This window comes from Musca autumnalis, unplaced genomic scaffold, assembly GCF_047663935.1.
Source record: "Musca autumnalis isolate F117 unplaced genomic scaffold, ASM4766393v1 scaffold_3, whole genome shotgun sequence".
In the NCBI taxonomy this organism is placed as follows: domain Eukaryota; kingdom Metazoa; phylum Arthropoda; class Insecta; order Diptera; family Muscidae; genus Musca; species Musca autumnalis.
The window spans coordinates 25,518,291-25,534,701 of NW_027411866.1; the positions used below are offsets into that span (position 1 = coordinate 25,518,291).

General features: G+C 34.2%; 1 protein-coding gene across 11 annotated transcripts in view; it reads left to right on the forward strand.

Annotated features, from left to right (window-relative positions):
* Nucleotides 1–7,608, forward strand: part of pico (ras-associated and pleckstrin homology domains-containing protein pico) — a 132,563-nt gene extending 124,955 nt beyond the window's left edge. For all 11 annotated transcript variants that reach the window (XM_073979210.1, XM_073979209.1, XM_073979207.1 and 8 more), the window contains one exon: nt 4,475–7,608. In XM_073979210.1, the coding sequence (XP_073835311.1) occupies nt 4,475–6,813 (2,339 nt within the window). In that variant the 3' untranslated portion in view covers nt 6,814–7,608. The remainder of the gene's footprint in view (nt 1–4,474) is intronic.
* Nucleotides 7,609–16,411: the final 8,803 nt, after the last annotated feature.

Genomic DNA, 16,411 nt, shown 5'->3' on the forward strand with positions numbered 1-16,411 from the left:
TATTTTGTCCTTTGGTAGCGAACTGCTAAAATGAAGCGTTCAGAAAACTGGGGACAGAATACGTAATTCACCTTAAAAGGATTTGGTAAATAATAATTTACTTATATTTCCAAGTTGTTGCCTTAAATTTCAGCATTTCCATTACAGCTACTAATTTCTTTTCTTAGGAGACCCATAGTGAAATTTTGTGTGAAACATTTTTTCCTCTATGACGAAGCGCCTAAAATCAATTATTGTGAAACATAATTTCATATTTCGAAAGTAACTTAAAAATTAAAATAACAATATATTTTTTAATTTCAAAATTGTTGTCGTTATTTTAATGATATCCATTATATTTACAGATTGCTGTTGTTCGGTAACCCATAGTGCAATTTGATGTAGAATATTTTTGTCTTTATGGCCAACCCCATAAAATCAATTACTGTGGGACATAACCTCAAATGTTGAAAGTAACCTCAAAAATGCAAATATTAATTTTTGGTTATATATTTTTGATTTGTTGCTCATCATATTAATGATATCCGTTATATTTACAGATTTATGTTGTTGGGTGACCCATAGTGAAATTCGATGTAGAATATTTTTTTCTTTATTACCAATCGCCTAAAATCAATTACTGTGGGACATAACCTCAAATTTCGAAAGTAACCTCATAAATGCAAATATTAATTTTTGGTTATATATTTTTGATTTGTTGCTTATAGTATTAATGGTATCCGTTATATTTACAGATTTATGTTGTTGGGTGACCCATAGTGAAATTCGATGTACAATATTTTTTTCTTTATTACCAATCACCTAAAATCATTTATTGTAGGACATAACCTCAAATTTCGAAAGTAACCTCATAAATGCAAATATTAATTTTTTGTAATACATTTCCGATTTGTTGCTCATCATATTAATGAGTCCCTTTATATTTACATATTTCTGTTGTTCAGTGACCTATAGTGAAATGTGATGTAGAATATTTTTGTCTTTATGACCAATCACCTAAAATCAATTACTGTGGGACATATCCTCAAATTTCGAAAGTAACCTCAAAAATGCAAATATTAATTTTTGGTTCTATATATTTTTGATTTATTGATAACATATTAATGATATCCGTTATATTTACAGATTTCTGTTGTTCGGTGACCCATAGTGAAATTTGATGTAGAATATTTTTGCCTTTATGACCAACCACCTAAAATCAATTAGTGTGGGACATAACCTCGAATTTCGAAAGTAACCTCAAAAATGCAAACATTAATTTTTTGTTGTATATTTCCAATTAGTTGTCATCATATTAATGATATCCGTTATATTTACAGATTTATCTTGTTAGGTGACCCATAGTGAAATTTGATGTAGAATATTTTTGTCTTTACGACCAACCACCTAAAGTCAATTACTGTGGGACATAACCTCGAATTTCGAAAGTAACCTCAAAAATGCAAATATTAATTTTTGTTATATATTTTTGATTTGTTGCTTATCATATTAATGATATCCGTTATATTTACAGATTTATCTTGTTAGGTGACCCATAGTGAAATTTGATGTAGAATATTTTTGTCTTTATGACCAACCACCTAAAATCAATTACTGTAGGACATAACCTCAAATTCCGAAAGTAACCTCATAAATGCAAATATTAATTTTTTGTAATACATTTCCGATTTGTTGCTCATCATATTAATGATTCCCTTCATATTTACAGATTTGTGTTGTTCAGTGACCTATAGTGAAATTTTGTGTAGAATATTTTTCTCATTGGAAGCATCCTCCTAAAATAAAGTATTGTACGACATAACCTTAAATTTTCAAAGTAACCTCCAACAAAATGTCTTATTTATTCATTCGAATTGTAATCCACATTTTAATGTTATCCATTACATTTAAAGATTTCATTTGTTCAGTGGTCCATAGTGAGATTTGATATAGAACAATTTTCTCTTTAACAGTTAACCCCCATAATGAAGTATTGTAGAACATAAGCTCAAATTTCGAAAGTACCTCAAAAATTTAAAAAAATCAAATTGTTTCAGATGATTTTAAAGATACCCTTTATAGTTACAAATATCATTTGTTTGGTGACCCATAGTGAATTTTGATGGCTATGTTAGCATCCTTTAACATCAACCCACTACAACGAAGTATAAAGGTTAAAATTGATAAATGCTCTATATTAAATAACAAATGAGTATCTACATTTGGGGCAACAATTTTCCGGAGAAATATCATATTTACACATTTCCGTTGTGTGGAAGCCAATAGTGAAATTTTCTTTAGAATATTTTTCTCTTTGGCATCAATAACCTACAGTGAAGACTTGCTGGTCAAACGATCAAAAATGAACCTAACCTTAAAAATTTCCTTTACAAACATTTTTTTTATATATCCAAATTTGTTAGCGGCATTCTTTATTATATCCATTATAACTACACATTTCCATTGTTCGGTGGCTCATAGTAAAATTCCATAGGGAGTTTATCCTTCTTTAACAGCAACCTCCTAAAACGAAGTATTAAGGACAAAATCAATGGATTTCAATAATGCTTAATATTCCATAATAAAAATTAATACACAATTTTCGGCTGCTATTATTTTGAGCAATATAATATCTAGAGATTTCTATTGTTAGGAAACCAATAGCAGAATTTCGATCAGAATATTTTTCCTTTTGACATCAATAACCTACAATGAGGACTTGTTGGTCAAACGATCAAAATATGAAACTAATCTTGAAAATTTCCTTTACAAACACCTCTTGTTTATATATACAAATTGTTAACCCTATTTTTACGATTTCCATTGTAGCTATACATTCCACTTGTTTGACCCATAGTAAAATTCCATAGGGAATTTATCTTTCTTTAACACCAAACCCATAAAAAGAAGTATTGAGGACAAAATCTTTGGATTTCCAAAATGCTCTAAATTAACTTAATAAATTAATTGATACCTCATTTGCGATTACTATCACCCGGAGAAATTACATATCTACTAATTTCTGGTCTTAGGGAACCAATAGCAAAATTTGATGCAAAATATTTTCCCTACAATGAAGACTTGTTGTGGCCAAACGACCAAAATTTTGAACTAACCATAAAAATTTACCAAAAATATTTTTTTATGTTTCCCAATTGTAAACGATATTTTTACGATAACCATTACAGCTACACATTTCACTTGTTCGGTGACCTATAACGAAATTCAACAGAGAATTTGTCTTTCTTTAAGTCCAACATCCTAAAACGAAGTATTGAGGACAAACTCTATGGATTTCGAAAATGCTCTAAATGAACTTTATAAATTAATTGATATTCAATTTGCGATTGCTATTATGTAAGAGAAAGGTCATTTATACAGCTTTCTGTTCTTAGGTAGCCAGTAGAATTTCGTGCCGAATATTTTTTCCTTTGACACCAATACCCTACAATGAAGACTTATTTGCCAAACAACAAAAATTTGAAACTAACCTCAAAAATTTCCTTTACAAAAATGTGTTTTTTTATGTATCCAAATTGTTAACCCTATTTTTACGATTTCCAATATAGCTATACATTCCACTTGTTTGGTGACCCATAGTGAAATTCCATAGGGAATTTATCTTTCTTTAACACCAAACCCATAAAAAGCAGTATTGAGGATGAAAACTATGGATTCCGAATTGCTATCGATATTTCCCAATAACCATTATAGCTACACCTTTCCTTTGTTTGGTGGCCCATGCTGAAATTCGACATAGAATCTTATTTCCTTTAAGGATATTACGCTAACATTAAGTATTATGGGGCAGACACTAATAATTGAAAAACCTTAAATTCTCCATACAATAATTGTTTGCTAATATTCCCTTGTTATCCATTATAAAAACTCCTTTCATTTGTTTGGCCACTCCTGGTGAAATTCGATGTAGAATCTTTTTTCCTTTGAGATCACCGCTCCAAAATATATTATTGAAGTTCAAACAGGCAAAATTCGAAAAAATACTATTTTAATGGACTTTTTTTTGGGAAAAGCGCAAAAAGGCCCCTACAATGATGTGTTAGAGGGTTAATATGTTCCACAAAAATATTCCTTCTTGTGGCCTTTGTAATTTTGCTTTATATACCCTATACCTAAAATACAAGGATCACACGGAAACACATATCAAATTGATTTAAAATGATTTTCATTAAAAAAGATGATTTTTAAAATCAACCCAAAAGACCCCTAGATTGGAAAGGTAGAGGGTTAGCATGTTCCACAAAAATGTTCCTTGTGAAGTCATTGACAATATTGCCACAGACAGTCTAGGCCTAAATTGCGCGGATCACTGAGAATCGTATACAAACTTATATCTCCTCTGACAAAAATCTTGTAAAATGGGGGAAAATTTTATTATTCTTTTTCTTCTACCTCCCCTTTTTTTGCTTTCATGCCCCCAGTCATAATCATTTTGTAACATTTTCTTAACTTCTTCCTTTTCTTTCCTTTGCAGAACGTCTTTTTGAAGATCATGAACTATTGGTGGACAACTTAATGACCTGGAATTCAGATGCTGGCAATCGTGTACTGTTTCAACAACGTTCCGACAAGATTTCCCTGTTCATACGTCCCGAACTCTATCTGCCTGGTCCCCAAATGGCCCCGGGTAGTCAACATGATGAGCACACCCGTTCTATGTTATTGGAGGAATTTTTCGAAACCAACACCGAGATACAAGTTGATGGCCCGCTCTATATGAAAGCTGATCCGAAAAAGGGTTGGAAACGTTATCATTTTGTATTGCGTAGTTCGGGTCTTTACTATTTCCCCAAAGAGAAAACCAAAAATGTAAGGGATCTAATGTGCCTAACGCTCTTCAATGGTTACAATGTTTATCGTGGTTTGGGTTGGAGGAAAAAGTGGAAAGCTCCAACCGATTACACATTTGGTTTTAAATCAGCGGTAGACTCTAGCTTGGGAAAATCATGTCGCACCTTGAAAATGTTGTGTGCCGAAGATTTGGAAACAATGGAGAAGTGGTTGACAGCGATAAGGGTTGCAAAATATGGCAAACAATTGTGGGATAATCATAAGGCCCTGATGGAAGAACTGACCATGGGTGGTGATGGTATTTCTCAGAGCAGTTTTGCTGTCTCAATGCGTAGTGAATCGATAAGCAGCATTTCATCGGCGGTACCTTCACAATGCGGCAGTGTTTCCTCGGCCATTTCAAGTATGTCAGCCTCAAGCGGCGGAAGAGTGTCGAGGGCATCTTCCTCCTCCAGCAGCGGCTGTTTGTCGGATGATAATAATGGTTTTGATTCGGAATTTACAACGGGAACCATAAAACGCAAACCCTCAATGAAACCCAATTTGCCCTTGACCACAATGACAAGGCAATTGAAGGAAGTGGGAGAAAATACCCAGGCGGACAATGAGGATTTGAGTAATACCTCCCCTGAACACAGTGGTACCCTTACTAGGCGCCATAGTCGTCGTAAATCCCAAGAATCTAATGGTAGTAGTGGTACCCTGAAGAGACGTCCGGCTGTTCCAGCCACTGCTGCCATAATGACTGGCCTCACCAAACGGGGCTCGGCGGAAAGTATGAATGCCAACAACTCATCGGGTTCCTCGAATTCAACACCCACACCCACTCCTAGTATTTGTGCAAAACCTTTGATTAGTTCCCAATATGGTCAAGACAGCCAATTGCCACCACCACCGCCATCGGTTTTGAACAATGTTGCTGGAGCAGATGCCATGAGTTGTTCTACCTTGTCCTTGGATTCACTGCCTCCTCCACCACCTCCAGCAGCCTTAAATGAAGTGGAACAAGATGTCTATGGTTCACAATTGTCCTTGGTATCACTGCCTCCACCACCGCCACCAGAGGAGGTACCCATGACACCAACAACACCCACAGCAAATAATGCCAACGGGTTATATTCTATGGTTGGCCAGGGTCCTGCAGTGCCAAATCACAAAATTCCACCTCCTGCTGTGCCAGCCAAACCCATTAAGCCTGCAGTCAAGACGGCACCACCATACAAGAATCCACCAGACTACAAGGGTTCTGTAAACACAACAAACAACAGCAATAACCAAACACAAAATTCCCTACCACCTCCTCCACCACCCACCCAAAAGAAAGTCTCCTTTGCCGATTCTCCCGTGCTGTTGAGAAGAAAAATGCACTCACCGGAACCGCAGGAACCTTTCTATTCTCCAGGGCCCTTACCGCCACCAAGAAATGATCTCACAAGGCTCTCGAATTGTTCTTCAACCATCTCTTCGGTATCCCAACAAGATTATGGTTCCCCCAAGCGACTACAGGAATCCAATTCAAATCCTCCACGGGATTTCCTCAAAGATTTGCAAAGGGTAATGCGTAAAAAATGGCAGGTGGCCCAAAAGTGTAAACTAGAACCGGCCACAACACCCCACGAAGTGTTGGGTTTCCGTGACTTCTCCTCAGAAGAGCTGTTGGCACATAACCTCAATTCCAATTCCCATTTCTACAGAGAAACAGCCAATGTTAGTAATTGGGTGCAGGAACACTATGGCGCCGGAGTGCCCTGCGAACCACCACCACTAAATGAATATGCTTTATATGAAAATATCCACACCAACAGCAATAATCCAGCCATGATGATTGCAACAGCGGCTGCGAACATGGATTCCCAGCAGCAGCAGATCTACTCCCAACTGCCCGTGGTTAATAATAGCAACAGCATGCCAGCACCACCACCTCCACTAGCCACAGCCAGCGATATGGCCAAGCGTAATAAACGACCACCGCCTCCACCACCCAAACGAAGTGATTCCACACATCTAACACATCGTGTTTAGTCTTTTCTGGGCACGTGCTTTAGGGCACGGGGTTTTTGGCAAAAATAATCCACAACAACAGAAACTACCAGGAAAGCTGAAGGGCGGCCAGCTGGTATTAGTAGAAGCAGTGGCAAATATAAAAATTCGAATTTTTTGGCGAATATTTTTATAAAACCCAAAACAAAACATAAATATTTTTAAAACCTAACCTAAAAAAATTATATAAAAATAAAAATGCATAAAGTTTAACATTTTTAAGTATTTAAAAAAGTGCTTTGAAAGATTTTTTAATTTAAAAAATAATTTCTAAGAAGAAAAAAGTTAAAACAAAGAGAAATCGAGTTGCAAATAAAACAAACAAACCTTCTTTTAGCATTCAAATTCTGTAAAATTTTTATTTAAGTTTAAGAAAAAAAATCAAAATCGAAAATTTTATTTTGCAAAACACAAACAAACCTGTGGCGGCATTCAAACCAACCTCCACACACCTACCTACCTGTCTCTATGTTTTAAGTTAAGTTCCTTTTTTTGCGAATTGTAAACTAACAATTTATAATAATATTTTTTATTAATTTTAATTTTGTAAAATTATACATCCAAATGCATATATACACAAAAATTATACACATTTCTATAATTATACAAATTGTAATTTTGATTTAATAATTTAGAATTATTTTTAAAAAATGGATTTAATTATACATATGGCTAAATATAAGGCCTACAATATTTTTTTCGAAATTAAATATGTTTTTTTTGGAAAAAATTAAAAACAAATATTGCAATAAATTTTTATTTAAAATTAAAAACACACATGAAATGAATTCTATTGTTTTGGCACAAATAACCTCTGTTGTTCAGAGACCTAAAATGAAATTTTGTCTAGAATTTTTTTTTCATAGAGCATCCTCCTAAAATGAAGTATTGTTGGACATAATCACAAATTTTCAAATTAACCTCACAAATTTATATAATTTAAATTGTTTCAGATATTTTTAAACATATCCTTCATAGTTATCCATTTCCATTATTCGGTGACCCATAGTGGAATTTTATGGGGAGTTTATCTTTCTTTGACACCAACCTCCTAAAACGAGGTATTGAGGATAAAATCGATGGATTTCGAAAATGATCTAAATTAACTAACAATTACCAAATTAACCAAAATTTGATGCACAATTTGCGCGTGCTATTTTATGGTATAAATATCATATCTTAAGAATTTTGTTGTTAGGGAACCAATAGTGAAATTTAGTGCAGAACAGTTCTTCCTTTGACACCAATACCTTGCATTGAACACTTTTTCCCCAAACGATGAAAATATGTAACTAACCTCAAAAATTGCCTTTAAAAGATATTTTCATATATCTAAACTGTTAGCCATATTTTTTACGAAATCCGTTATAGCTACACATTTTATATGTTCGGTGACCCATAATGAAATTCCGTTGGGAGTTAACCTTTCTTTAACACCAACCTCCTAAAATGATCAATACATTTATGTTCTTAGAGAACCAATAGTTAAATTTGGTGCAGAATATTTCTTCCTTTGAAACCGATACTACACACTGAACACTTTTTCGCCAAACGACCAAAAAGGTGAAAATAACATAAAAAATTTCCTTTACAAATTTTGTTTTATGAATCCAAATTGTTAGACATATTTTTTACATGCATTATAACTACACATTTCATTTGTTCGGTGACCAATAGTAAAATTTCCTAGGGAATTTATCTTTCTTTAACACCAACATCCTAAAACGAAGTATTGAGGATAAAATCTATGGATTCCGAAAATGCTCTAAATTAACTAACAATTACCAAATTAACCAAAATTTGATGACCAATTTGCACCTGCAATTTCTGGAAGAAATATCATATCTACAGATTTTTGTTCTTAGGGAACCAATAGTGAAATTTGGTGCAGAATATTTCTTTCTTTGACACTAATACTCTACACTGAAGACATTTTCGCCAAACAACAAAAATGTGAAAATAACCTAAAAAATTTCCTTTACAAATTTTGTTTTATGAATCCTAATTGTTAGCCATATTTTTTACGACATGCATGGTAGCTACACATTTCATTTGTTCGGTGACCCATAGTATAATTTCCTAGGGAATTTATCTTTCTTTAACACCAACATTCTAGAACGAAGTATTGAGGATAAAATCTATGGATTCCGAAAATGCTCTAAATTAACTAACAATTACCAAATTAACCAAAATTTGATGACCAATTTGCACCTGCAATTTCTGGAAGAAATATCATCAGCCCAATTATGAACGGCATCTCACCGTGAGTTTTCTCTTTCTCGCTTCCTCCCCTATTATAAACATCATATCGCCGTGAGTGCTGTTATGTTCTCACTCTTCCCTTATTATAAACAACAAGAGGGTAAGCAAAACTCACGTTCGTGAAAAAATTAGCTATTACAAATGTAAAAAAAGTGAGAAAAAGAGGCAAATTTGTGCTGAAATTTCTCACTACCGAAATCAAAGTGAGTTGAACAAAAAAATTTAAGTGTGATCATTTATTTTAAAAAATACGAATATTTTGTATCTGTAATGATAATTAATTGTATTTTAGGTTGAAAGCAACAAAAAATAATTAGAAATTTTTTATGTTTTGAGGTTATTGTTGACCTTTGGACGCTTTTTTCTTTGGTTTTAATTTTGGCTTGAGGTCAACTTAAGAATTAAATTTTTTTGTTTTTATTCTTATAAAAAGAAAGAAATGTCATTGTTATTATAAATTTCTACCATATTGTTTATAGTTGCATAAAACAAATGTTCTTGTTTTTGAAAGCCAATCCCTGAGGATGACCATCAAAGATGGTTGAAATATTGGAAATGGAATAGATTCTACCTTATTGTGATAAGAGTTTCTTTATATTTTTAATCGCAATATGTTTTCGACAAAAACAAATATTAGGACATTTACCGCTAACATTTTTTCAGAGTTCTTTAGGAATTCGGTCTGAATCTCTGAATTCTTTCAGAATTTGGTACAAAATTGGGTCTAACTTTAGTTCCAAGAATGGGATGTAACTATCCACTGAAGTTAAATGACTAGGTTTGGCATCGCACCTTTAAAAGACGAAGAGTGCTATGCATGGTGCTATCAACATTTGCCCTATAAGAATTTAGACGACTGCAATATCCCGAGTATAGTTGAGCAAAAACTACTCTGGTTTGTGGTGGACTTTATTCACACTATATTTGTTTACATTAGAAACTGCGACTATGTGAAAGCTATACAAACCTACTTGAAATGCTTGTTGAGTAAGGGGTTCTCTCCTGTATCGTTGGGCTTTCCTCTCTAGAAAGTGAAGATCATTCTTGATGGACCTAGTGTGTCGGGCCAACCTACTAGATTGTGATTGGGATGGCTCTCACGGTAACACCCAAGCAAGTACTGTAACTAAAGCGTTCCCCGTTTTCAGGTATAGACAGATCAAAAAGGTGCATACTGTATAAAGCGGTTCACAAATATACAAGGACCCAATCTGGAGCAACCCATGTCTGCGATTGTTGTTCCTAGAGAGAGTAATGTACACGATTTGGAACTTTTGGGGTCGCAGTCTTGGAAAAAATGGGTGCTGGTGCTAAAAAGATGACATGTCCAATCACTTGCCCTCAAGCTTGAATAGAATCAAATATTTTGATGGAATATAAGTCCAGACCGTTGCCCCAAAAAGATCCAAACCATTTTGAGATCTTAATCACGTCAACGTCGATAACCCAGTGAAATGGTATCTACACCAAGCAATTTCCTGAAATAATATTTTAAGTACCGGTTGTTATATGCCATGAACAAAAAAAAAATTGGAATTACAATTGAAATTTATTGAAATTGTATTTAAAATTCATTAAATTGGTTTAAGTGTTGAAGAAAGCATTATGAATTATACTTAGCATTCATAGAATTGGTTCTTATACTGGAGAAAATATCGGATGTTTCACGAATTGTATTTACAATTCTTGGAATTGGCTAAATGCTGAACCTCATTTGAACCAATCATTGATCTCCTGTGATGTCCTAACATCGCTGGTACAGCTTCCACTCCATTTCCTTGGTATTCCTCAGAACTTGCCATTTCTGTTATCACCCAAAATGCAACATTAAACATTTACTTATTGTAGCCATTTAATGACGTTTTTAAACGACATTTGTTCACTTTTTTACGATTTTCCAATAAATATCACGAATTCTTCAGTGTAAATAAACAATTTTCACATATCTGTCAAAACAAAAGAACAGCTGTTACAGATGTTGCCATGTTGTTTCAATGTTGTATTTTCTTTTACCAATATTCATGTTCTTTTACAGTGGATTTTTAATAACCGACATTTTTCTTGCTAGAAATGTTTATTAATTTGAAAATTTATTTACTTTTTATGCAAAAAATAAGAATTTAATAATCCCAAAGTTATTTGTGCAAAAAATGACGGTATGGTAACACAAATTATTATTTCAAGGGTTCACAAGTCGCGCCATTATTTTCCATTTTCCGACTTGTCAACCCTTGTTCACTTTTTGTGCTCCTCCCTGCCCAATCGTAATAGCTCGAGCAGGTGAAAGTGAACTGCAACTCACTTGTGAGTAGCTCCCTACGTGAAGATTCATAATCGCTATGCATATCTACAGATTTCTGTTCTTAGGGAATCAATACTGAAATTCGGCGCAGAATATTTCTTCCTTTGACACCAATACCTTGCACTGAACACTTTCCCCAAACGATCAAAATATGTAACTAACCTCAAAAATTGCCTTTAAAAAATATATTTTCATACATCCTAATGGTTAGCCATATTTTTTACGACATACATTATAGCTACATATTTCATTTGTTCGGTGACCCATAATGAAATTCTATAGGGAGTTAATCTTTCCTTAACACCAACCTCCTCAACTGAAATATTGAGGATAAAACGTATGGATTTCCGAAAATGCGTTAATTTAACTAAAAACAATTGATACACAATTTGCGCCTGCGAGTTTCTTGCATAAATATCATATCTTAAGAATTCTGTTCTTAGGGAACCAATAGTGAAATTTAGTGCAGAATATTTCTTCCTTTGACAACAATACCCTGCACTGAACGCTTTTTCGCCAAACGATGAAAATATGTAACTAACCTCAAAAGTTGCCTTTAAAAATATTTTCATATGTCTAAACTGTTAGCCATATTTTTTTTACGAAATCCGTTATAGCTACACATTTTATTTGTTCGGTGACCCGTAATGAAATTCCGTAGGGAGTTAATCCTTCGTTAACACCAACCTCCAAAAATGAATTTTTGAGGATAAAATGTATGGACTTCCAAAAATGCGTTAATTAAACTAAAACAATTGATGCACAATTTGCACGAGCTATTTTCTGGTATAAATATCACATCTTAAGAATTTTTTCTTAGGGAACCAATAGTGAAATTTAGTGCAGAATATTTCTTCCTTTGACACCAATACCTTGCATTGAACACTTTTTCCCCAAACGATGAAAATATGTAACTAACCTCAAAAATTGCCTTTAAAAAATATTTTCATATATCTAAACTGTTAGAAATCCGTTATAGCTACTCATTTTATTTGTTCGATGACCCTTAATGAGATTCCATAGGGAGTTAATCTTTCGTTAACAGCAACCTCCAAAAATGAATTTTTGAGGATAAAATGTATGGATTCCGATAATACTCTAAACTAACTAACAATCACAAAATCAACCAAAAATTGAAGACCATTTCGGGCTGTTATTATCTGGAAGAAATGTCGTACATACAGATTTATGTTCTTAGGGAACCAATAGTGAAATTTGGTGCAGCATATTTCTTCCTTTGACACCGATTCTACACACTGAACACTTTTTCGCCAAACGACCAAAAAGGTGAAAATAACCTAAAAAATTTCCTTTACAAATTTTGTTTTATGAATCCAAATTGTTAGACATACTTTTTACGACATGCATTATAGCTACACATTTCATTTGTTCGGTGACCCATAGTAAAATTTCCTAGGGAATTTAACTTTCTTTAACGCCAACTTCCTAAAACGAAGTATTGAGGATAAAATCTATGGATTCCGAAAATGCTCTAAATTACCTAACAATTACCAAATCAACCAAAATTTCATGACCAATTTGCACCTGCAATTTCTGGAAGAAATATCATATCTACAGATTTCTGTTCTTAGGGAATCAATAGTGAAATTTGGTGCAGAATATTTCTTTCTTTGACACCAATACCTTGCACTGAACACTTTTCCCCAAACATTGAAAATATTAAACTAACCTAAAAAATTCCTTTACAACAATTAGCTATAATGGCTACACCTTTCATTTGTTCGGTGACCCATAGTAAAATTTCCTAGGGAATTTATCTTTCTTTAAGACCAACTTCCTAAAACGAAGCATTCGGGATAAAATCTATGGATTCCGAAAATGCTCTAAATTAACTAACAATTACCAAATTAACCAAAATTTGATGACCAATTTGCACCTGTAATTTCTGGAAGAAATATCATATCTACAGATTTCTGTTCTTAGGGAACCAATAGTGAAATTTGGTGCAGAATATTTATTCCTTTGACATTAATACCCTGCACTGAACACTTTTTCGTAACTGACCTCAAAATTGCGTTTAAATATATTTTCATATTTCTAAACGAAATCCGTTATAGCTACACATTTTATTTGTTCGGTGACCCGCAATGAAATTCCGTAGGGAGTTGATCTTTCTTTAACACCAACCTCCAAAAATGAATTTTTGAGGATCAAATGTATGGATTCCGATAATACTCTAAACTAACTAACAATCACAAAATCAACCAAAACTTGAAGACCATTTGGGGCTGTTATTATCTGGAAGAAATATCGTATATACAGATTTCTGTTCTTAGGGAACCAATAGTGAAATTTGGTGGAGAATATTTCTTTCTTTGACACCGACACACTGAACACTTTTTCGGCAAACGACAAAAATGTGAAAATAACCTAAAAAATTTCCTTTACAAATTTTGTTTTATGAATCCAAATTGTTAGACATATTTTTACGACATCCTTTATAGCTACACATTTCATTTGTTCGGTGACCCATAGTAAAATTTCCTAGGGAATTTATCTTTCTTTAACACCAACATCCTAAAACGAAGTATTGAGGATAAAATGTATGGATTCCAAAAATGCTCTAAATTAACTAACTAACAATTACCAAATTAACCAAAATTTGATGACCAATTTGCACCTGCAATTTCTGGAAGAAATATCATATCTACAGATTTCTGTTCTTAGGGAACCAATAGTGAAATTTAGTGCAGAATATTTCTTCCTTTGACACCAATACCTTGCATTGAACACTGTTTCGCCAAACGATGAAAATATGTAACTAACCTCAAAATTGCCTTTAAATATATTTTCATATTTCTAAACGAAATCGGTTATAGCTACACATTTTATTTGTTCGGTGACCCGTAATGAAATTCCTTAGGGAGTTAATCTTTCTTTAACACCAACCTCCAAAAATGAGTTTTTAAGGATAAAATGTATGGATTCCGATAATACTCTAAACCAACAATCACAAAATCAGTCAAAAATTGAAGATCATTTGGGGTTCTTATTATCTGGAAGAAATATCGTATATACAGATTTCTGTTCTTAGGGAACCAATAGTGAAATTTGGTGCAGAATATTTCTTTCTTTGACACTAATACTCTACACTGAAGACATTTTGGTCAAACGACCAAAAAGGTGAAAATAACCAAAAATTTTCCTTTACAAATTTTGATTTATGAATCCGAATTGTTAGCCATATTTTTTACGACATGCATTATAGCTACACATTTCATTTGTTCGGTGACCCATAGTAGAATTTCCTAGGGAATTTATCTTTCTTTAACACCAACATCCTAAAACGAAGCATTCGGGATAAAATCTATGGATTCCGAAAATGCTCTAAATTAACTAACAATTACCAAATTAACCAAAATTTGATGACCAATTTGCACCTGCAATATCTGGAAGAAATATCGTATATACAGTTTTCTGTTCTTAGGGAACCAATACTGAAATTTGGTGCAGAATATTTCTTCCTTTGACACCAAATCTCTACACTGAAGACATTGTGGTCAAACGATGAAAATATGTAACTAACTTAAAAAATTGCCTTTAAAAAATATTTTCATATACCCGAACTGTTAGCCACAATTTTTACGGCATCCATTATAGCTACACATTTCATTTGTTCAGTGAACCATTGTTAAATTTCATAGGGAATTTATCTTTCTTTGACACCAACCTCCACCAATGAAGTTTTGAGGATAAAATCTATGAATACCGAAAATGCTCCACATGTGGGAGGGACTGTTATTTTTTGGAGGAGTCATATCTACAGATATGCGTTCTTTAGGCAAGCAGTTGTTGATGCACCGTTAAAATCGTCGCCTCCTAATTTAGATGGTTTCCTGGTGTCATGTGGAGTGAGGACTGCAACAGGCTCACTTAGTCCTTGGTTAGTCCTCACTTAGCCCTTGGTTTGATTTGGTGCCTTTGGTTACAACTTTACCTCCCTACTCCAGTTGGTTGTCCTCTCTTCCTGGTTCCAGTGACATCGGTATCTATGTTGCACTAACAGCTGTGAAACTATTTGCCTCGCATGACAATCTCGCCATTCATGGCTTGTTGATCAGTAGGACAGTCCTTTGCATAACTCACAATTGGCTAGGATCTGTTGTTGTTGTGGTTGCAGCATCATAGGTTTGGTTTTGGGTAGCCTGCCTTGGCCGAAACTCTTTTGGTTTCTCGGGTCAATTCGGTACAAGAAGCCGCTGCCGTGGGATCGTGGGCTGGATCTGTCTTAGTTGTTGTTGTACATCTCGGCTAGAATGGAAAGGAGGTCTTTCCTGTGGAAAAAATCTCCGCAAAGGAAATGTTGACTGAACCGGAGGGCATAGAAGACTAATGACCAGACAATACACTAACCGAGTGGGGTGGAAAGAACAAATAATTTTCACACATCCGTGTCGGCTGTTGTTGTAACAGCTCGGCTGAAATCGCAAGTTTTTATATTCAACTTCTGGTTGATACAGCTGAGGCTGAGCGATGCATAGAAGATCCAATTGTCGTGGAAAAAAGCACGTGTCCAATTGACTGGATCGTAGGGCATACAAACTGTTTGTCGGATTTTGGGAAGAACAAATAATTTTCACACATGACAGGTTTGAACCCGTCTTGACTGTTGTTGTAACAGCTCGGCTGGAATCGGAAGTTTTTTATATACAACTTCTGGTTGATATAGCTGAGAGTAGCGCTGATCCAATTGTCGTGGAAATCACGTGTCTTGGTAATGCTTATTCCATAAAATTAATACATATGTCAATAGAATGTCTCCACATCCTTTTCTTTTAAAGCGGGGTACACACAATCAGTTTAGAACGACAGTTTTTGTCGGTTTTTTACTCTTCAACAAGCAAAATGTTCAGTCATGAAAATTTGAGCAAACTCTGCGATCGATCAATGTCGGATCCGAAATCGTAGCGATGTTTTAACAAAAGTTGTATGAAGTGGATGAGATAATTTCAAAGCGAAATCGGAACTATTTTCCCTCCTAAAAATCGGAACGAT